General features: G+C 45.4%; 1 protein-coding gene across 1 annotated transcript in view; it reads left to right on the forward strand.

Annotated features, from left to right (window-relative positions):
- PLEKHG1 (pleckstrin homology and RhoGEF domain containing G1) overlaps positions 1–24,100 on the forward strand; it is a 473,068-nt gene that overhangs the window by 405,333 nt on the left and 43,635 nt on the right. Inside the window, 3 exon segments of the mRNA XM_063917905.1 lie at positions 3,850–3,896; positions 6,032–6,182; positions 8,427–8,558. Coding sequence (XP_063773975.1) covers positions 3,850–3,896; positions 6,032–6,182; positions 8,427–8,558 — 330 coding nt within the window.

A 24,100-nucleotide genomic window follows, 5' to 3' on the forward strand; every position in this document is an offset into this window, starting at 1 on the left:
GGACAAGAGTGACAGCGGAGGGCGGAACCGGAGCTCCATATACGGTATTTCTATTCCTACAGCAGTCAGTCAGCTGTAATGTCTTCCCAGCCATTTAGCCCGTATCAGCTTTGTCAGTAACCATCCGTATAGTGCACTCGCAAATCCCTCAGCCCTGCTTCCTCCTCGTTAGAGTCAGTCAGCGCAGTGTATCCAAAAGTCCCTCATCTCTGCTACACCATTGTCAGAGACAGTCAGCGCAGTGTATCCAAAAGTCCCTCATCCCTGCTACAGCATTGTCAGAGACAGTTGAACTAATATTATCATTTGATACCTAGTCTGGCAACATTTCAGCAAGTTCCGTAGTATAACCGTGAGATACCGCTAAATATCATTTGGTGATATTAGCCAGTAGCCTGCATCGGAGTAGTAATTAGCTGGTACAGCAAATACAGAGCCATAGATGAACTTCAAAAACAGCTTTCATCCCTGTAGTCACGGTGGCCTCCAAGAATTAGTGAACTTGAATTTGATTATCAGAGCGGAAATATTGCACTTGTATAGTTCCCTCCATTAAACTACTGGCCAACACAGTCAACACAGGAGATATAGGAACTCATATAGCCCAGTTAGACTGTGAAGATTGTCATTCTGATGTGCACCAACGAGTGACTATGAGTACTCCAACCAGAAAGTTAGGGTGTTAGGGGAACCCATTCCCCGTACGTTACCGATAGCGCGTAGTAATTATAGAGGTAGTACCATTGTGGCATATTATACTGTATTGTATGAATTTGGTTGTTGTTGTATTAACCTTTCTGCACAGGTTACCTCGTTTACTACCAGTCGCAGAGGACGGAGAGTGGTTCCAGTGAAATAAGTTTTCTTTATTTGTTGTACTTTTATTGCCATTAATTCATTCCAGGGTATAGATTCTATACAGTCTCTACTAGTAACGAACATAGGAGCTCATTATTTCATCAATCACCAGTTGGCAGACTAGTGTATGATCACACCTATATTACAACCCTGTGACTACTTTTAGTGTCTAGAAGAGCAATCATCCTGCATAATTCCTGCAGTTGCATCAACGAACACTAGTCTATTATGGGACACTGCATATTGCTTTCTTATACCACTTTCACATCTCCAATGCCGGATCCCACCCAGGAATTGGAAACGGGTCCTTCCCGCGTGGGATCCGGCATTGGAGACTCTCCTCCCCCTTTTGCTGGCTGTCTGACCCGGCATTATGCCGGGTCGGTTGCCGGGGCGGGGGTGGAGGCAGCACTTGGAGATGAGCTCATCGCGCCGCCTCTCCCTATGTAGTAAACGGGACCCGGGCCGCATCGACCCGGGAATCCATTTACGCAGCCACTGACCCGGTATTCAACCCGGGAATAACACGGTTTATAACCTGGGTTGAATTACCGGGTCAGGTGACCCAGGAATTCCGACTTGGCGCTTTCACACCGCACACTGACCCGTGTAGACCTGCCAATATGCCGGGTCGATACCGGGTTATTTGTGCGATGTGAAAGGGGTCATATTAACCAATGCTTCATTGTCGTCGCCCCCCCCCCCCCCCCCCCAAATGTGAAGTGAATGTTTTATATTAAAATACACATTAAATCCATGTCTGATGTGATTATTCTCTAGTAGTTCTTCCAATGTAATCCTTTTAAACCTTAAATCACTGGGAGTGCGCTCCACAGGAGACTTGGCACAGGGCTGCGTGGTGCATTGTACTTAGTTGGAGGGTCCTCCAGCACAGCGTCTGATGCTTATCTGCATTGCTCAGCTGTGTTCTATATTTGTGTCCTTTGTGCTAATTTGTGCATGTACTAGGCCAAATGGCGAGTGTCACAGATGGCAGGAGATAGCATTTTCTTTACACCCGTTTTTTTCCTGTTACAACAGCTTCTTATGTATCTGTCCTTTTCTGTCCCTTAGGAAGTGGCATAGAGTCTTCTCTCCCTTTCTTACAGGTTGGAATTAGATACCAAAAAGAATGACATTTACCGTTCCAGTTGTTTATAACAGAGCCGGCCCTAACCAATATGATGCCCTAGGCAAGATTTTGGCTGGTGCCCCCTAGCACCACCGTTGGTTCTGCCTGTGACCTTGCACTTCTTTCCCAGCACAATCACCCCTCATCCATAGCAGTTCTTATTTTGGTGTTTGTATCCCTTATATTTTAAATAAGAACAGTTCACACATTTGGCGCACAGCCCAAAAAGGTATGTGTTTTTGCTGGCAAGGGGCATGGCCACACAATAGTAACCCCAATTCCAATTACACCACACAGTACTGCACTTTATTCACATTTGATCATGCAATACTTTCCATAATTCATATTACATCCCACAGTAGTATCACTTTACCTTATAAACGTTACTCCTCACGGTAGAGCCCCTTATTCACATTACATCACAATGAATTGCTCCTTATTCACATTACACCACACCCTATTGCTCTTTATTCACATTAGATGACACAGTAGTGCCCTTTCTATACGCAACGCCACATAGTAGAGCACCTTAAACACATAATGCCACACAGTAATGCCCCTAATACATATGGGACACATTATTAATGTCCATATAAACATAATGTGCCTTACACATTATGACAACCTTTATTAATGCCCTTTTACACATAATGTCCCTTACACATATGCCGCACATTATTAATGCCCTTATACACATAATGACACACATATTGCCCCTTACACATATGTTGCACATTATTAATGAATTTTTACATGACACACATAATACTCCTTACACATATTCTGAACACTACTGCACAACCAACCCACTCACATGCACACAGCACTCACACTTCCACTAACACTGTGACCTCTGCCTCTGCTTGGATACAGATGTTTTTTTTTATGAAAATGCATCTTATTTGCATTGCTATGTGGCTAGGATGCACAAGCAGCTTCTGCTGATTAAAATGATATGCAACATGCCTATATACTGTGTGAGACTGTGGCTGTATCTGCATATGAAATGCTACACACAGAATATAGGCATGCCGCATATCATTTTAATCAGCAGAAGCTGCTGATGCCCCTAGACATATCAAATGCCCTAGGCAATTGCCTAGTTTGCATATGACTGGCTCTGGTTTATAAGCACGCATGTTTTGCCAGCGTTTGTCAAGATCCTTGATCATTTAAAGATCTGTGGTGTTTATGAAAACAATAATGCAGCTTCAACACTAAATCTGGATCTCTTTAGTATAAATTGGCCCCAAATAAACACTTCTAATAAAACCAGAATGAATTGATTGGACCAGGTGACAGATCTCTTTGGTGAATACCTTTAGCCTACTATATGTTTCATAAGCTGCACATTTGATTTGTCCCCTGCAAAGAGGGTGTCCAGTCTCCACGTGGACCACACTTAGGTAGACTACATGTCGACATGGAAAAAGGTCAACATGAGCTTTTTGCAAAAAAAAAAATTTTTTCATTTTTGAAAAACTTTTTCATACTTTATGATCCACGTGGACTATGATTGGGAATAGTAACCTGTGCCGAGCGCGGCACCTTGCCCGAAGCATGGCGAGCGATGAGAGCCTTGTGAGGGGACACGGTGCACTAATTTGGGTTCCCGGTCTCTTTACGAAGAAAACGACACCAATTATTTTTTCAAAAACTAATGTCGACCCTTTTCCATATCGACCTTGTTCAGGTCGACCTAAGGACCGCGTCGACCTAGTCACTGTCGACCAATAGTGGATGACCTAATGACTGTCGACCTAAGTGTGGTCGACCCTATGATCCACAACATAGCGTTTGATGCTGCAAGTAGTTGTATTTATTTCTTTGTCGTTAATTTGGCTTTTTTTTTGTTTCAGAGTGAAGAATTTCACATTTACACACAATACTGCACAAACTACCCAAGGTATGTGTTTTTCTAAATAAAATTGTTTATTATTAATGTTCTTTATTTTCTTATATGATGTCATAAGGAAGGTGAAATCTATAACTGAATTAATGTTAATGTATATTTGTCAGGGAGATTATTCAGTATTCGGCATAGTTGGCGGTATAAAGAAGGAGCATTTATCTGAAATGTATTTTCAGTTTAGCCCAAGGTACCATGGCGAAGTGTAGATTTTTACCCATTATGGTACGGAAATCTTGTTTGTTGTGAGCTGAAACAAAGCTGACAAAATATTTTAGTAGGTTATTGCAAAATTGTATTGTCACAACATAGTTGTTTGTGCATCCTAAATTTATGAACAAGATTGTTGTGTTTTGTATACTGCAGTGTAAAGTACACAAACTTTACATTCAGTCAGGTGGTACTATAAAAACCCTGCTGCCTTACGCTAAAAGAGATTACTGTGGTGTTATGATTGAAAAGTAATAGTGAACACCATAGTGTACATCTGGCTTTTGAATATTTGTTATCTACAGCAATTTGGAAATTGTCACATTACCTCATGGCAGAAGTCTGAAAGGCATCACTCATCAGTACTATTATTCGTATTCGCACCGGTGGCGAATCCTTTCCTTATGTGTGAGAGGTTCTGCCCTGTGCTGCAGTCTGACCCCTGTTCTCTTCTGCCCCTGCCAGGTGCATTGCAAAAGCGCAATGCATATGACCCTTAAGCACATTAATAACATTATTGCCGCCACCCCCTTCCACTCCATTCTATTATTTTCATTATACAGTGATAGGTAACTCACTGACTCTTGGAAAAGCATTCAAAAATGAGGAGACTGAATCCTAGACCATGCATTACAGCTGTGAAGATTGCGGCAGCTGTAGGACCAATGCTGTGTTAAACCACATGGGCGGCTGTTTCAGTCACAATGGTAAAATTGGTGCAGGATGAAACGGTGGGTGACAATCACAGTCTGTCGTCTGATGCATGTAACTGAATTCGGCAGACCAAATACCGGTTCAGTGGGGTAACATCACACAGGGAGGAGCATGAGAGGGACATCCCTTCCTCACCAGTCTCCACACATGTACTGCCCTCTTATTTTCTCAGTAGGTGAATGTGTTGATTCTGTGCTAGACAATGCCATATCCATCTCATGAGACTCTTCCTCCTTTCACACAGAAAAAATGACCTGGTACTTTACCGGCACGAGATGGGTCGACCTGGGTTGTTTTTCTGTGTTAAAGGGTCAACCCAGGTCGAAATTCCAGGTACTCTGCACCTGGTACTTAGCAGGGTTTTTCCTGTGTCTAACATGGGTTGCCCCCTGTGAGAAAGGGTGCAACGTGTATTTTTCAACCTGGGTCGCAGTAACAAAATTGTCTGGGCACTAACTGATTCACTGAGCGGGCAGGTCTGGCTGAGTAGGCGGTGCACTGATGTCCAAGGACATCAGGGAGCTAGAGACATAGACATAGAGACTTCATGGCTCATTGGAAGTAGAAGGAAATCCGGGAATTGCTGGCGATCAGAGGGCGTGCTACTGTGTGTCTAGCGGCACTAGTGTTCTTCAGTCATGCCACCGCAGCATTCATTCTTCAACAGTAATATCCAGTGTTCTTCAGCCACGCCACCGCAGCATTCTTTCTTCAACAGTTATATCCAGTGTTCTTCAGTCACGCCTCATCAGCATTCAGTCTTCAGCAGTGGTCTTTTGAGTTCTTCAGCCACGATTCTCAGTGAACATTTTTTCAGCTCCTTCCAGAGTATTGTAGCCTAGCCTTAAGTTCTGTTCTTCAGTTACTCATCCTAGAACCTCGAGTTATATGAGAAGGAATTACATCTGGGCTCCCCAGTTCCTCCCTGCTTCCACGGCCACTCCTCCAACGAACGCCCAGCCTTCGGATTCTCAACTTCAGCCCGTTGTGACATAAGGGAATATTGTGGTACAAGAAAACGCCACTGTATGAAACAAAAATTTGTACATCTTTCTTGTTCTTAAATTCTAGTTGAACGTTGTGAGCTTTTTCTGAACTCATTGCTTTCTTAGGCCCTCACTCAATACAACACAAAGTTGGTTCCTTGTCTATATTTATTGGTGGAATGTCAAATAGTTGTACATTAACCAACTTCTATATATTTACAGATCTGTGGCTGTATTAACAGAATGCATGAGAAACAAGATTCTTGCCAAATTCTTTCGGGAACGACAGGAAGTCCTACAGCATTGTCTTCCTTTGGGGTCTTACCTTTTAAAACCCGTTCAGAGGATCCTTAAGTACCACTTGCTGTTGCACGTAAGTGTTCTCAGGCGGACAGATATTATCCGGATTGAAGAGATGAATGTGTTTGCTTGAATTAAAATAAAGAATCAGAAGAAAAGACAGGTTGGCTTAAGATCAGTTTACTAGGTGTGGCTGGCAGTGAAAGTCATGGTCTTGAGTACACAGGCTTATGGTTTTGATGACCTAAGGCAAGTCATTGTTTGCTTATTATTTCCACTAAAAACTATATAAGATTCTGCAACCAATAATCTCTTAAAATAACTTGCACTATATTTTGGCTCTAAGACTTGTCATTTATGTACAGTACAAAGGAAGGCAAATTAAGCCAAATAATGTAGCCAGAAATAACATTAAAGAGTTTTAACATTTTATTTCAACAAGTCTATTATTAATATTGGCTACAGGGAAGTTGCAGATCATATTAAATGTGCTTTTTGCCTACAACTGTTGGAGGCAGACATTTTGTGGGCCCATATTTATGATGATGAAGCCTAGCAATTAACTAGGATCTAGTAACATCACACAGACATGAGGAAAACAGTAATGTTACTAGTTCTTCGGTGATGCCATTCATTCCTAGAGAAGAGGCTGCATTCTAGTGATTATGGGGGAGATGTATCAAGCCTTGGAAAGAGATAAAGTGGAGGGGAAAAAAAGTACCAACCAATTAGCAACAAACTGACATTTTACAAGCTGTATTTGAAAAATGTCAGAAGCTGATTGGTTGGTACGTTACCTTTCTCCAAGCACAATACATCTCCATCATTGGGTTCATCCTTCGAGCAGCAGTGGGTGGTGATTGGGATCGCTTAAACCCCCTCCCCCCCCCCCCCCCCCCGCATGTCACGCAGGGAGAGAGGACACTGCTGCCTCTCTCCCCAGCACAGCACACAGCAGCATGTGTATTGTGCTGGGGAGAGAGGCTGCTGCTTCATCAGTGTTCTCTCTCTCCCGGCTCCCGACTTCCCAACTGTCTACATCGGGGAGGGTCAGCGGAACCCAGGTCCCTCCAACATGCCCTGATAAAGAGAACCCCCGCCCCCTCTCTGTGCCACTGGTTACAACACTGCATCAGCCCTGAAATGTCCCATTGAACGTGCAGCACAGGCAGTGGTACTATTCAATTGACAATGGCCGGGAACATCAGTTTAGGTGTACGGTGTGTACGATATATAGTTCCAGTCCGCTACGGAATAATATATCACACAATATATCTTATAGTATGTACCCAGCTTAAGATGTTCAGCTGGAATCTAGCAGTGTGAACTTTTCATCCGAGCTACAAGGTTACCAAAGGACATTCTGCAATTGTTCTAATCTTTGTTTGTCCTGTAATAGGATTTTCTAATTCGGGATTATTGGCATTTGGCTGTCAATGTACTAGAGCAGGGGTGGGGAACCTTTTTTTCTACCAAGGGACATTTGGATATTTATAAAATCCTTTTGGGGCCATACAAATTATCAACTTAAAAATTAGCCTGCCCCCCAGTAGTTATGCCCCAGTAGATGTGCCCTCAGAAGTTATGCCCCTAGTGGTAGCCAATTAAAATGGGACGTGATACACATATACCCCCAATAGTGCAGTGCCAGATACACATTGCCCCACAGTGCCAGATACACATTACCCCACTGTGCTGCTCACCGCTGCTGCTGTGTGTGTGTCTGTCAGGGGAGGAGAGCGCAGCGTGCGTCTCTCCTGCCCCTTAGTGCTTAGTCCGGCGGCGGCGTGTCTCAGCTGTCAGGGGCCAAGCAGGGAAGAGAGCTCAGCTATGTCGGGCGTGTAGGACCTCATACCAGCCAATCAGAGCTCACGGACCGGCAGTGGCGGCTCCTGATTGGCTGTCGGTCTGCGAACTCTGATTGGCTTACGAACCAGCGGCTGGTTTGAGATTGTACACGCAGCTGCCGCCAGACATAGCTGCGCTCTCCTCCCTGCCCTGACAGCTGAGACACGCCGCCGCCGGATGGAGCACAAAGGGGCAGGAGAGGCGCACGCTGCGCTCTCCTCACCTGACAAACAGCAGTGGGCCAGAACAAGTGGCTTTGCAGGCCTTATACGGCCCGTGGGCTGGAGGTTCCCCACCCCTGTACTAGAGGATAATTGTGAATACTCTGTGGTACATCACAAATGTTTCTCTAGCGGCACACTGAAAAGATGTTGTATTTTATATTTGTGAGAGCATGGTAATTATGTAAATGTTGCACAATTAAACAAAAACTTATTAATACATGTTTTCTTTTTCTATTGCAAATCAGGAGATATCCAACCACCTGGATAAAGATACAGATGGCTATGATGTCGTACTTGATGCCATTGACACAATGCAGCGGGTCGCTTGGCATATTAATGACATGAAAAGAAAACATGAGCATGACATCAGACTTCAGGTACATTGTTATCATAATATTATAATAACAATATAGGGCAGTATCTAATTAACCGCGGTTATTGATTGGGGGTAATTGTCTCACCGGCGGCTATACAATGAGCCACGATTAGCTGGCGCAAGGTACTGCTTATCGGGTATTTTGTTTCACCTGCCTCAGGCAGGCAAAACTAAGGCCCAGATTTATCAAGCCTTGGTGAGCGCTAAATTGCATGGTGATAAAGTACCAACCGATCAGCTCCTAACTGTCAGTTAGCAAACACAGGCTGTAACATTGCAGTTAGCAGCTGATTGGTTGGTACTTTATATTACAGTGCAATTTATCACTCTCCAAGGCTCGATAAATCTGGGCTTTAAATCTCTGAAATCCGCGCGGCTGTGGCCGGCGAAAACACACAGGTTTCACTGAACCTGTGTTTTCGTGAGAAAATGTATTTTTTTATGGGCAATCTAATTGGGTAGCCCGTAAAAAAAAATATTGGTGAAACATCGGGATAAAGTGCAAAGTTTTTCGCACCCGACGTTTTACCGCATCTAATTGGATACCCCCTTAGTCTTCCCTTCTCCAATGTCTAACTATTATCTGTGTGTCTGAAAAAAACAAACCAGCATATGACTAATGAGGATTTTATAACCTCATAAATATTATTATTACTAATACAAATATTAGAGATGAGCGGGTTCGGTTCCTCGGAAACCGAACCCCCCCCGAACTTCACCCATTTTACACGGGTCCGAGGCATACTCTGATTCTCCCGTATGGCTCGGTTAACCCGAGCGCGCCCGAACGTCATCATCCCGCTGTCGGATTCTCGCGAGATTCTGATTCTATATAAGAAGCCGCGCGTCGCCGCCATTTTTCACTCGTGCATTGGAAATGATAGTGAGAGGACATGGCTGGCGTCCTCTCACTTTGTTTCAGGGGGCTGCATATCTTTATTCTGGGAACCAGCAGTATTATAGGAGGAGTACAGTGCAGAGTTTTGCTTGCCAGTGACCACCAGTATACGTTGTCTGCCTGAAAAACGCTCCATATCTGTGCTGAGTGTGCTGCATATATCTGTGCTCACACTGCTTTATTGTGGGTACTGGGGACCACCAGTATATTATATAGGAGGAGTACAGTGCAGAGTTTTGCTGACCAGTGACCACCAGTATTACAGGTTGAGTATCCCTTATCCAAAATGCTTGGGACCAGAGGTATTTTGGATATCGGATTTTTCCGTATTTTGGAATAATTGCATACCAAAATGAGATATCATTGTGATGGGACCAAAGTCTAAGCACAGTAGGCATTTATGTGACATATACACCTTATACACACAGCAGGAAGGTAATTTTAGCCAATATTTTTTATAACTTTGTGCATTAAACAAAGTGTGTGTACATTCACACAATTCATTTATGTTTCATATACACCTTACACAAACAGCCTGAAGGTCATTTAATACAATATTTTTAATAACTTTGTGTATTAAACAAAGTTTGTGCACATTGAGCCATCAGAAAACAAAGGTTTCACTATCTCATTCTCACTCAAAAAAGTCCGTATTTCGGAATATTCCGTATTTCGGAATATTTGGATAAGGGATACTCAACCTGTATACGTTGTCTGCCTGAAAAATGCTCCATATTTGTGCTCAGTGTGCTGCATATATCTGTGCTCACACTGCTTTATTGTGGATACTGGGGACCACCAGTATATTATATAGGAGTACAGTGCAGAGTTTTGCTGACCAGTGACCACCAGTATACGTTGTCTGCCTGAAAAACGCTCCATATCTGTGCTCAGTGTGCTGCATATATCTGTGCTCACGCTGCTTTATTGTGGGTACTGGGGACCACCAGTATATTATATAGGAGTACAGTGCAGAGTTTTGCTGACCAGTGACCACCAGTATACGTTGTCTGCCTGAAAAACGCTCCATATCTGTGCTGAGTGTGCTGCATATATCTGTGCCCACACTGCTTTATTGTGGGTACTGGGGACCACCAGTATATTATATAGGAGGAGTATAGTGCAGAGTTTTGCTGACCAGTGACCACCAGTATTATACGTTGTCTGCCTGAAAAACGCTCCATATCTGTGCTCAGTGTGCTGCATATATCTGTGCTCACACTGCTTTATTGTGGGGACTGGGGACCACCAGTATATTATATAGGAGTACAGTGCAGAATTTTGCTGACCAGTGACCACCAGTATTATACGTTGTCTGTCTGAAAAACGCTCCATATCTGTGCTCAGTGTGCTGTATATATCTGTGCTCACACTGCTTTATTGTGGGTACTGGGGACCACCAGTATATTATATAGGAGGAGTACAGTGCAGAGTTTTGCTGACCAGTGACCACCAGTATTATACGTTGTCTGCCTGAAAAATGCTCCATATCTGTGCTCAGTGTGCTGCATATATCTGTGCTCACACTGCTTTATTGTGGGTACTGGGGACCACCAGTATATTATATAGGAGGAGTACAGTGCAGAGTTTTGCTGACCAGTGACCACCAATATTATACGTTCTTTGCCTGAAAAACGCTTCATATCTGTGCTGCATTGTAGTATTTAGTAGGAGTACAGTGCATAATTTTGCTGACCACCAATATATAATATATAGGAGTACGGTACAGAAGGCCACTGCTCTACCTACCTCTGTGTCATCAAGTATACTATCCATCCGTACCTGTGGTGCATTTAAGTTTTGCACAGTTTGCTGACCACCAGTATATAATATATAGCAGTACGGTACAGTAGGCCACTGCTCTACCTACCCCTGTGTCGTCAAGTATACTATCCATCCATACCTGTGGTGCATTTCAGTTTTGCACAGTTTGCTGACCACCAGTATATAATATATAGCAGTACGGTACAGTAGGCCACTGCTCTACCTACCTCTGTGTCGTCAAGTATACTATCCATCCATACTTGTGGTGCATTTCAGTTGTGCACAGTATATATAGTAGTAGGCCATTGCTATTAATACTGGCATATAATTCCACACATTAAAAAATGGAGAACAAAAATGTGGAGGGTAAAATAGGGAAAGATCAAGATCCACTTCCACCTCGTGCTGAAGCTGCTGCCAAGGCCGATGCCCAATGTCATAGTAGAGAGCATGTAAAATCCAAAACACAAAAGTTCAGTAAAATGACCCAAAAATCAAAATGAAAAGCGTCTGAGGAGAAGCGTAAACTTGCCAATATGCCATTTTACGACACGGAGTGGCAAGGAACGGCTGAGGCCCTGGCCTATGTTCATGACTAGTGGTTCAGCTTCACATGAGGATGGAAGCACTCATCCTCTCGCTAGAAAACTGCAGTGCCACTCCTAGATGGGCCAGGTGTTTGTGTCGGCCACTTGGGTCGCTTAGCTTAGTCACACAGCTACCTCCATTGCGCCTCTTTTTTTTCTTTGCATCATGTGCTGTTTGGGGACTATTTTTTTGAAGTGCCATCCTGCCTGACACTGCAGTGCCACTCCTAGATGGGCCAGGTGTTTGTGTCGGCCACTTGGGTCGCTTAGCTTAGTCATCCAGCGACCTCGGTGCAAATTTTAGGACTAAAAATAATATTGTGAGGTGTTCAGAATAGACTGAAAATGAGTGGAAATTATGGTTATTGAGGTTAATAATACTATGGGATCAAAATGACACCCCCAAATTCTATGATTTAAGCTGTTTTTGAGGGGGTTTTGTAAAAAAACACCCGAATCCAAAACACACCCGAATCCGACAAAAAACTTTCAGGGAGGTTTTGCCAAAACGCGTCCGAATCCAAAACACGGCCGCGGAACCGAATCCAAAACCCAAAACCTGAAAAATTTCCGGTGCACAACACTAACAAATATCTGTCTATCTAATCTTTCTAGTGCTGCCATGCCCTGTAGAGCTTTGTTGTTGCTATTTACAGTTAAGTTGATGCTGACTTATGGCGACCCTATGGATAGCTGCCCTGAACAAATTTTGATCTTTAGTCAAGCAGTTCAGGGTTGATAGTAGAGATGAGCGGGTTCGGTTTCTCTGAATCCGAACCCGCCAGAACTTCATGTTTTTTTTCACGGGTCCGAGCGACTCGGATCTTCCCGCCTTGCTCGGTTAACCCGAGCGCGCCCGAACGTCATCATGACGCTGTCGGATTCTCGCGAGGCTCGGATTCTATCGCGAGACTCGGATTCTATATAAGGAGCCGCGCGTCGCCGCCATTTTCACACGTGCATTGAGATTGATAGGGAGAGGACGTGGCTGGCGTCCTCTCCGTTTAGAATTAGAATAGATTAGAGAGACACTTGATTTACTAATTTTGGGGAGCATTAGGAGTACTCAGTAGTGTACAGTGCAGAGTTTTGCTGATAGTGACCAGTGACCACCACTTTTATTTATAATCCGTTCTCTGCCTGAAAAAAGCGATACACAGCACACAGTGACTCAGTCACATACCATATCTGTGTGCACTGCTCAGGCTCAGGCCAGTGTGCTGCATCATCTATATATATTATATATCTGTCTGACTGCTCAGCTCACACAGCTTATAATTGTGGGGGAGACTGGGGAGCACTACTGCAGTGCCAGTTATAGGTTATAGCAGGAGCCAGGAGTACATAATATTATATTAAAATTAAACAGTGCACACTTTTGCTGCAGGAGTGCCACTGCCAGTGTGACTAGTGACCAGTGACCTGACCACCAGTATATAATATTAGTAGTATACTATCTCTTTATCAACCAGTCTATATTAGCAGCAGACACAGTACAGTGCGGTAGTTCACGGCTGTGGCTACCTCTGTGTCGGCACTCGGCAGCCCGTCCATAATTGTATATACCAGTGACCTAACCGTGGTTTTTTTTTCTTTCTTTATACATACATACTAGTTACGAGTATACTATCTCTTTATCAACCAGTCTATATATTAGCAGCAGACACAGTACAGTGCGGTAGTTCACGGCTGTGGCTACCTCTGTGTCGGCACTCGGCAGCCCGTCCATAATTGTATATACCACCTAACCGTGGTTTTTTTTTCTTTCTTTATACATACATACTAGTTACGAGTATGGTAGTTCACGGCTGTGGCTACCTCTGTGTCGGCACTCGGCAGCCCGTCCATAATTGTATATACCACCTAACCGTGGTTTTTTTTTCTTTCTTTATACATACATACTAGTTACGAGTATACTATCTCTTTATCAACCAGTCTATATATTAGCAGCAGACACAGTACAGTGCGGTAGTTCACGGCTGTGGCTACCTCTGTGTCGGCACTCGGCAGCCCGTCCATAATTGTATATACCACCTAACCGTGGTTTTTTTTTCTTTCTTTATACATACATACTAGTTACGAGTATACTATCTCTTTATCAACCAGTCTATATATTAGCAGCAGACACAGTACAGTGCGGTAGTTCACGGCTGTGGCTACCTCTGTGTCGGCACTCGGCAGCCCGTCCATAATTGTATATACCACCTAACCGTGGTTTTTTTTTCTTTCTTTATACATACATACTAGTTACGAGTATACTATCTCTTTATCAACCAGTCTATATATTAGCAGCAGACACAGTACAGTGCGGTAGTTCACGGCTGTGGCTACCTCTGTGTCGGCACTCGGCAGCCCGTCCATAATTGTATATACCACCTAACCGTGGTTTTTTTTTCTTTCTTTATACATACATACTAGTTACGAGTATACTATCTCTTTATCAACCAGTCTATATATTAGCAGCAGACACAGTACAGTGCGGTAGTTCACGGCTGTGGCTACCTCTGTGTCGGCACTCGGCAGCCCGTCCATAATTGTATATACCACCTAACCGTGGTTTTTTTTTCTTTCTTTATACATACATACTAGTTACGAGTATACTATCTCTTTATCAACCAGTCTATATATTAGCAGCAGACACAGTACAGTGCGGTAGTTCACGGCTGTGGCTACCTCTGTGTCGGCACTCGGCAGCCCGTCCATAATTGTATATACCACCTAACCGTGGTTTTTTTTTCTTTCTTTATACATACATACTAGTTACGAGTATACTATCTCTTTATCAACCAGTCTATATATTAGCAGCAGACACAGTACAGTGCGGTAGTTCACGGCTGTGGCTACCTCTGTGTCGGCACTCGGCAGCCCTTCCATAATTGTATATACCACCTAACCGTGGTTTTTTTTTCTTTCTTTATACATACATACTAGTTACGAGTATACTATCTCTTTATCAACCAGTCTATATATTAGCAGCAGACACAGTACAGTGCGGTAGTTCACGGCTGTGGCTACCTCTGTGTCGGCACTCGGCAGCCCGTCCATAATTGTATATACCACCTAACCGTGGTTTTTTTTCTTTCTTTATACATACATACTAGTTACGAGTATACTATCTCTTTATCAACCAGTCTATATATTAGCAGCAGACACAGTACAGTGCGGTAGTTCACGGCTGTGGCTACCTCTGTGTCGGCACTCGGCAGCCCGTCCATAATTGTATATACCACCTAACCGTGGTTTTTTTTTTCTTTCTTTATACATACATACTAGTTACGAGTATACTATCTCTTTATCAACCAGTCTATATATTAGCAGCAGACACAGTACAGTGCGGTAGTTCACGGCTGTGGCTACCTCTGTGTCGGCACTCGGCAGCCCGTCCATAATTGTATATACCACCTAACCGTGGTTTTTTTTTCTTTCTTTATACATACATACTAGTTACGAGTATACTATCTCTTTATCAACCAGTCTATATATTAGCAGCAGACACAGTACAGTGCGGTAGTTCACGGCTGTGGCTACCTCTGTGTCGGCACTCGGCAGCCCGTCCATAATTGTATATACCACCTAACCGTGTTTTTTTTTTCTGTCTTTATACATACATACTAGTTACGAGTATACTATCTCTTTATCAACCAGTCTATATATTAGCAGCAGACACAGTACAGTGCGGTAGTTCACGGCTGTGGCTACCTCTGTGTCGGCACTCGGCAGCCCGTCCATAATTGTATATACCACCTAACCGTGGTTTTTTTTTCTTTCTTTATACATACATACTAGTTACGAGTATACTATCTCTTTATCAACCAGTCTATATATTAGCAGCAGACACAGTACAGTGCGGTAGTTCACGGCTGTGGCTACCTCTGTGTCGGCACTCGGCAGCCCGTCCATAATTGTATACTAGTATCCAATCCATCCATCTCCATTGTTTACCTGAGGTGCCTTTTAGTTGTGCCTATTAAAATATGGAGAACAAAAATGTTGAGGTTCCAAAATTAGGGAAAGATCAAGATCCACTTCCACCTCGTGCTGAAGCTGCTGCCACTAGTCATGGCCGAGACGATGAAATGCCAGCAACGTCGTCTGCCAAGGCCGATGCCCAATGGCATAGTACAGAGCATGTCAAAACCAAAACACCAAATATCAGTAAAAAAAGGACTCCAAAACCTAAAATAAAATTGTCGGAGGAGAAGCGTAAACTTGCCAATATGCCATTTACCACACGGAGTGGCAAGGAACGGCTGAGGCCCTGGCCTATGTTCATGGCTAGTGGTTCAGCTTCACATGAGGATGGAAGCACTCAGCCTCTCGCTAGAAAACTGAAAGGACTCAAGCTGGCAAAAGCACCGCAAAGAACTGTGCGTTCTTTGAAATCCCAAATCCACAAGGAGAGTCCAATTGTGTCGGTTGCGATGCCTGACCTTCCCAACACTGGACGTGAAGAGCATGCGCCTTCCACCATTTGCACGCCCCCTGCAAGTGCTGGAAGGAGCACCCGCAGTCCAGTTCCTGATAGTCAGATTGAAGATGTCAGTGTTGAAGTACACCAGGATGAGGAGGATATGGGTGTTGCTGGCGCTGGGGAGGAAATTGACCAGGAGGATTCTGATGGTGAGGTGGTTTGTTTAAGTCAGGCACCCGGGGAGACACCTGTTGTCCGTGGGAGGAATATGGCCGTTGACATGCCAGGTGAAAATACCAAAAAAATCAGCTCTTCGGTGTGGAGGTATTTCACCAGAAATGCGGACAACAGGTGTCAAGCCGTGTGTTCCCTTTGTCAAGCTGTAATAAGTAGGGGTAAGGACGTTAACCACCTCGGAACATCCTCCCTTATACGTCACCTGCAGCGCATTCATAATAAGTCAGTGACAAGTTCAAAAACTTTGGGTGACAGCGGAAGCAGTCCACTGACCAGTAAATCCCTTCCTCTTGTAACCAAGCTCACGCAAACCACCCCACCAACTCCCTCAGTGTCAATTTCCTCCTTCCCCAGGAATGCCAATAGTCCTGCAGGCCATGTCACTGGCAATTCTGACGAGTCCTCTCCTGCCTGGGATTCCTCCGATGCATCCTTGCGTGTAACGCCTACTGCTGCTGGCGCTGCTGTTGTTGCCGCTGGGAGTCGATGGTCATCCCAGAGGGGAAGTCGTAAGCCCACTTGTACTACTTCCAGTAAGCAATTGACTGTTCAACAGTCCTTTGCGAGGAAGATGAAATATCACAGCAGTCATCCTACTGCAAAGCGGATAACTGAGGCCTTGGCATCCTGGGTGGTGAGAAACGTGGTTCCGGTATCCATCATTACTGCAGAGCCAACTAGAGACTTGTTGGAGGTACTGTGTCCCCGGTACCAAATACCATCTAGGTTCCATTTCTCTAGGCAGGCGATACCGAAAATGTACACAGACCTCAGAAAAAGAGTCACCAGTGTCCTAAAAAATGCAGCTGTACCCAATGTCCACTTAACCACGGACATGTGGACAAGTGGAGCAGGGCAGGGTCAGGACTATATGACTGTGACAGCCCACTGGGTAGATGTATGGACTCCCGCCGCAAGAACAGCAGCGGCGGCACCAGTAGCAGCATCTCGCAAACGCCAACTCTTTCCTAGGCAGGCTACGCTTTGTATCACCGCTTTCCAGAATACGCACACAGCTGAAAACCTCTTACGGCAACTGAGGAAGATCATCGCGGAATGGCTTACCCCAATTGGACTCTCCTGTGGATTTGTGGCATCGGACAACGCCAGCAATATTGTGTGTGCATTAAATCTGGGCCAATTCCAGCACGTCCCATGTTTTGCACATACCTTGAATTTGGTGGTGCAGAATTTTTTAAAAAACGACAGGGGCGTGCAAGAGATGCTGTCGGTGGCCAGAAGAATTGCGGGACACTTTCGGCGTACAGGCACCACGTACAGAAAACTGGAGCACCACCAAAAACTACTGAACCTGCCCTGCCATCATCTGAAGCAAGAAGTGGTAACGAGGTGGAATTCAACCCTCTATATCAGGGGTGTCAAACTCAAATTCATCGGGGGCCGCATCAGCAGTTTGGTCCCCATCAAAGGGCCGGTTGTATCTGTAGGTCAGTATATCCAAAATTTACCGCTCCACCTGCCTTATATGTGCCCAGCCATCTGCCCCCTTTTAAAGTGCCCAGCCATGTGCCCCCTTTTATAGTGCCCAGCCATGTGCCCCCTTTTATAGTGCACAGGTCCCCATTTTACACATTGCGGCAGGTACAGGTCCCCATTTTACACATTGTGGCAGGCACAGGTCCCCATTTTACACATAGCGGCAGGTACAGGTCCCCATTTTACACATTGTGGCAGGCACAGGTCCCCATTTTACACATTGGCACAGGTCCCCATTTTACACATTGTGGCAGGCACAGGTCCCCATTTTACACATTGTGGCAGGCACAGGTCCCCATTTTACACATTGGCACAGGTCCCCATTTTACACATTGGCACAGGTCCCCATTTTACACATTGTGGCAGGCACAGGTCCCCATTTTACACATTGTGGCAGGCACAGGTCCCCATTTTACACATTGTGGCAGGCACAGGTCCCCATTTTACACATTGGCACAGGTCCCCATTTTACACATTGTGGCAGGCACAGGTCCCCATTTTACACATTGGCACAGGTCCCCATTTTACACATTGTGGCAGGCACAGGTCCCCATTTTACACATTGTGGCAGGCACAGGTCCCCATTTTACACATTGGCACAGGTCCCCATTTTACACATTGTGGCAGGCACAGGTCCCCATTTTACACATTGTGGCAGGCACAGGTCCCCATTTTACACATTGGCACAGGTCCCCATTTTACACATTGTGGCAGGCACAGGTCCCCATTTTACACATTGGCACAGGTCCCCATTTTACACATTGTGGCAGGCACAGGTCCCCATTTTACACATTGGCACAGGTCCCCATTTTACACATTGTGGCAGGCACAGGTCCCCATTTTACACATTGTGGCAGGCACAGGTCCCCATTTTACACATTGGCACAGGTCCCCATTTTACACATTGTGGCAGGCACAGGTCCCCATTTTACACATTGGCACAGGTCCTCATTTTACACATTGTGGCAGGCACAGGTCCCCATTTTACACATTGTGGCAGGCACAGGTCCCCATTTTACACATTGGCACAGGTCCCCATTTTACACATTATGGCAGGCACAGGTCCCCATTTTACACATTGTGGCAGGCACAGGTCCCCATTTTACACATAGCGGCAGGTGGTGGAAGAAGGGAGAGAGAGAGAAAGAGAAAGAGAGGAAGGGAGAGGGGCTGACTTACATTTGAAGCGGTTCTCGCCGCTCTTCAGCCGCCTCTCCCTCCTCGTCTGCGCGGCTCCCTTCTTCTCCCTCCTCCGACGGGGTTTCGTTGAATGACGCGTTTGCGCCGTGACGTCACGACGCAATCGCGTCATTCCGCGAAACCCCGCCCCCCCCCCCCGAGCTGGGCACTCGGGAGAAGGGGGTTTCATGGCGGCGGCACCGCGGGCCATCAGACGAGGTCTGGCGGGCCGGATTCGTCCCGCGGGCCTTGTCTTTGACACCCCTGCTCTATATGCTTCAGAGGTTGGAGGAGCAGCAAAAGGCCATTCAAGCCTATACAATTGAGCACGATATAGTAGGTGGAATGCACCTGTCTCAAGTGCAGTGGAGAATGATTTCAACGTTGTGCAAGGTTCTGATGCCCTTTGAACTTGCCACACGTGAAGTCAGTTCAGACACTGCCAGCCTGAGTCAGGTCATTCCCCTCATCAGGCTTTTGCAGAAGAAGCTGGAGGCATTGAAGGAGGAGCTAACACGGAGCGATTCCGCTAGGCATGTGGGACTTGTGGATGCAGCCCTTAATTCGCTTAACAAGGATTCACGGGTGGTCAATCTGTTGAAATCAGAGCACTACATTTTGGCCACCGTGCTCGATCCTAGATTTAAAGCCTACCTTGGATCTCTCTTTCCGGCAGACACAGGTCTGCTGGGGTTGAAAGACCTGCTGGTGACAAAATTGTCAAGTCAAGCGGAACGCGACCTGTCAACATCTCCTCCTTCACATTCTCCCGCAACTGGGGGTGCGAGGAAAAGGCTCAGAATTCCGAGCCCACCCGCTGGCGGTGATGCAGGGCAGTCTGGAGCGACTGCTGATGCTGACATCTGGTCCGGACTGAAGGACCTGACAACGATTACGGACATGTCGTCTACTGTCACTGCATATGATTCTCTCAACATTGATAGAATGGTGGAGGATTATATGAGTGACCGCATCCAAGTAGGCACGTCACACAGTCCGTACTTATACTGGCAGGAAAAAGAGGCAATTTGGAGGCCCTTGCACAAACTGGCTTTATTCTACCTAAGTTGCCCTCCCACAAGTGTGTACTCCGAAAGAGTGTTTAGTGCCGCCGCTCACCTTGTCAGCAATCGGCGTACGAGGTTACATCCAGAAAATGTGGAGAAGATGATGTTCATTAAAATGAATTATAATCAATTCCTCCGCGGAGACATTGACCAGCAGCAATTGCCTCCACAAAGTACACAGGGAGCTGAGATGGTGGATTCCAGTGGGGACGAATTGATAATCTGTGAGGAGGGGGATGTACACGGTGATATATCGGAGGGTGAAGATGAGGTGGACATCTTGCCTCTGTAGAGCCAGTTTGTGCAAGGAGAGATTAATTGCTTCTTTTTTGGGGGGGGTCCAAACCAACCCGTCATATCAGTCACAGTCGTGTGGCAGACCCTGTCACTGAAATGATGGGTTGGTTAAAGTGTACATGTCCTGTTTTGTTTATACAACATAAGGGTGGGTGGGAGGGCCCAAGGACAATTCCATCTTGCACCTCTTTTTTCTTTTCTTTTTCTTTGCATCATGTGCTGATTGGGGAGGGTTTTTTGGAAGGGACATCCTGCGTGACACTGCAGTGCCACTCCTAGATGGGCCCGGTGTTTGTGTCGGCCACTAGGGTCGCTAATCTTACTCACACAGTCAGCTACCTCATTGCGCCTCTTTTTTTCTTTGCGTCATGTGCTGTTTGGGGAGGGTTTTTTGGAAGGGACATCCTGCGTGACACTGCAGTGCCACTCCTAGATGGGCCCGGTGTTTGTGTCGGCCACTAGGGTCGCTAATCTTACTCACACAGTCAGCTACCTCATTGCGCCTCTTTTTTTCTTTGCGTCATGTGCTGTTTGGGGAGGGTTTTTTGGAAGGGACATCCTGCGTGACACTGCAGTGCCACTCCTAGATGGGCCCGGTGTTTGTGTCGGCCACTAGGGTCGCTAATCTTACTCACACAGTCAGCTACCTCATTGCGCCTCTTTTTTTCTTTGCGTCATGTGCTGTTTGGGGAGGGTTTTTTGGAAGGGACATCCTGCGTGACACTGCAGTGCCACTCCTAGATGTGCCCGGTGTTTGTGTCGGCCACTAGGGTCGCTAATCTTACTCACACAGCTACCTCATTGCGCCTCTTTTTTTTCTTTGCGTCATGTGCTGTTTGGGGAGGGTTTTTTGGAAGGGCCATCCTGCGTGACACTGCAGTGCCACTCCTAGATGGGCCCGGTGTTTGTGTCGGCCACTAGGGTCGCTAATCTTACTCACACAGCTACCTCATTGCGCCTCTTTTTTTCTTTGCGTCATGTGCTGTTTGGGGAGGGTTTTTTGGAAGGGACATCCTGCGTGACACTGCAGTGCCACTCCTAGATGGGCCCGGTGTTTGTGTCGGCCACTAGGGTCGCTAATCTTACTCACACAGTCAGCTACCTCATTGCGCCTCTTTTTTTCTTTGCGTCATGTGCTGTTTGGGGAGGGTTTTTTGGAAGGGCCATCCTGCGTGACACTGCAGTGCCACTCCTAGATGGGCCCGGTGTTTGTGTCGGCCACTAGGGTCGCTAATCTTACTCACACAGCTACCTCATTGCGCCTCTTTTTTTCTTTGCGTCATGTGCTGTTTGGGGAGGGTTTTTTGGAAGGGACATCCTGCGTGACACTGCAGTGCCACTCCTAGATGGGCCCGGTGTTTGTGTCGGCCACTAGGGTCGCTTATCTTACTCACACAGCGACCTCGGTGCAAATTTTAGGACTAAAAATAATATTGTGAGGTGTGAGGTATTCAGAATAGACTGAAAATGAGTGTAAATTATGGTTTTTGAGGTTAATAATACTTTGGGATCAAAATGACCCCCAAATTCTATGATTTAAGCTGTTTTTTAGTGTTTTTGGAAAAAAACACCCGAATCCAAAACACACCCGAATCCGACAAAAAAAATTCGGTGAGGTTTTGCCAAAACGCGTTCGAACCCAAAACACGGCCGCGGAACCGAACCCAAAACCAAAACACAAAACCCGAAAAATTTCAGGCGCTCATCTCTAGTTGATAGTGTGGTGTCCATAGTAGCTGCAATGGTGTCAAGCTATCTCGGAGCTGGTCTTCCCCTTTTTTGTTGGCCTTCAACTTATCCAAGCATAATGTCTTTCTCTAGGGATCCTGTTCTTCGCATGATGTAGGAAAGTCGCAGTCTTGTCATTTGTGCTTCTAGGGAGAGCTTAGGTTTTAGTTTAGCTAATACCGATTGATTTGTTCTTTGGGCAGTCCATGGTATACAGAGTATTTGTCTGAAGTATCATAATTCAAAAGCATCAATAATCTTCCTAACTTGCCTCTTCACTGTTCAGCTTTCACACCCATACGACGTTACTGAAGAAAAAAAAAAGAAAAAAAACCCATAGCTTGAATGAGTCCTATCTTTGCACTTGAATATCTTATCCCTCGTGGCTGTTTTACCAAGTGCTATTCGTCTACAGATATCTGGCCTGCTTGCTGTTTTAGTGTTTATTATTGATCCCAGTAGGGTAAACTATCTACTATTTCAATTTTCTCTCCATTTTGGTGAAAATTACTAGGGTTGGCAACTGTTGAAATCTGTGTCTTCTTCACATTAAGGGGTCTATTTACTAAGCCTTGGACTGAGATAAAGTGCATGGAGATAAAGTACCAGCCAATCACCTCATAACTGTCATTTTTTCAAACCCAGCCTGTGCCATGGCAGTTAGGAGCCGATTGGCTGGTACTTTATCTCCGTCGGCTTTATCTACCTTCAAGGCTTAGTAAATAGACCCCTAAGATACAAGACCATTTTCAGACTACATTCTTTTAGACTACATTTTTTTTAAAGCATCCTGAGCTTTGCTCCAGCTATTATACATATGCATCTCTGTAGAGCTTTTCATAGATAAAATAGGATTTTAATTACCTACCAGTAAATCCTTTTCTCGTAGTCCGTAGAGGATGCTGGGGTCCACATTAGTACCATGGGGTATAGACTGATCCCTTGGGAGCCATGGGCACTTTTTAAGAGTTTAATAGTATGTGCTGGCTCCTCCCTCTATGCCCATCCTACCTGACTCAGTCTAGAAACTGTGCCTGAGGAGATGGACATACTTCAAGAGAAGGAAATACACAGATAGTGGAGAGATTCACACTTAACAACAGAAAACCAAGCTAACAAGCTTGAAACAAGTCAGCAACGGTTGAACAACAGTACTTAAGTAAGTAACAATGCAGTACTTAACTAAGTAACAAATGCAGGAAAACGAAGCGCTGGGCGGGCGCCCAGCATCTCTACGGACTACAAAGAAAAGGATTTACCGGTAGGTAATTAAAATCCTATTTTCTCTTTTACGCCCTAGGGGATGCTGGGGTCCACATTAGTACAATGAGGATGTACCAAAGCTCCCAGTATGGGAGGGAGAGCGCGGAGGCTCCTGCAGAACCGATGGACCAAACTTTAGGTCCTCAGAGGCCAAAGTATCGAACTTGCAGAACTTAGCAAACGTGTTCGATACTGACCAAGTAGCCACTCAGCAAAGTTGTAAAGCTGAGACACCCCGGGCAGCCGCCCAGGAAGTACTCACTTTACGAGTAGAGTGGGCCTTAACAGATCTTGGACACGGCAAGCCTGCCGTAGAATAAGCATGCTGTATAGTAAACCTGATTCAGCGAGAAATCGTCTGCTTAGAAGCAGGACACGCAACCTTTTTGGGATCATAAAGGACAAACAGAGCGTCCGACTTTCTGTGACAAGATGTTCTCTTCACATAAATCTTCAAAGCCCTTACAACATCCAAGGATTTTGAAGTAATTGAGGAGTCAGTAGCTACTGGCACCACAATAGGTTGGTTGATATGAAAAGCCGACACCACCTTTGGAAGAAATTGCTGACGCGTCCGGAGCTCGCTCTATCTTCATGGAAAATCAAGTAGGGGCT

This window comes from Pseudophryne corroboree, chromosome 4 (genome assembly GCF_028390025.1).
Source record: "Pseudophryne corroboree isolate aPseCor3 chromosome 4, aPseCor3.hap2, whole genome shotgun sequence".
NCBI classification, from domain to species: domain Eukaryota; kingdom Metazoa; phylum Chordata; class Amphibia; order Anura; family Myobatrachidae; genus Pseudophryne; species Pseudophryne corroboree.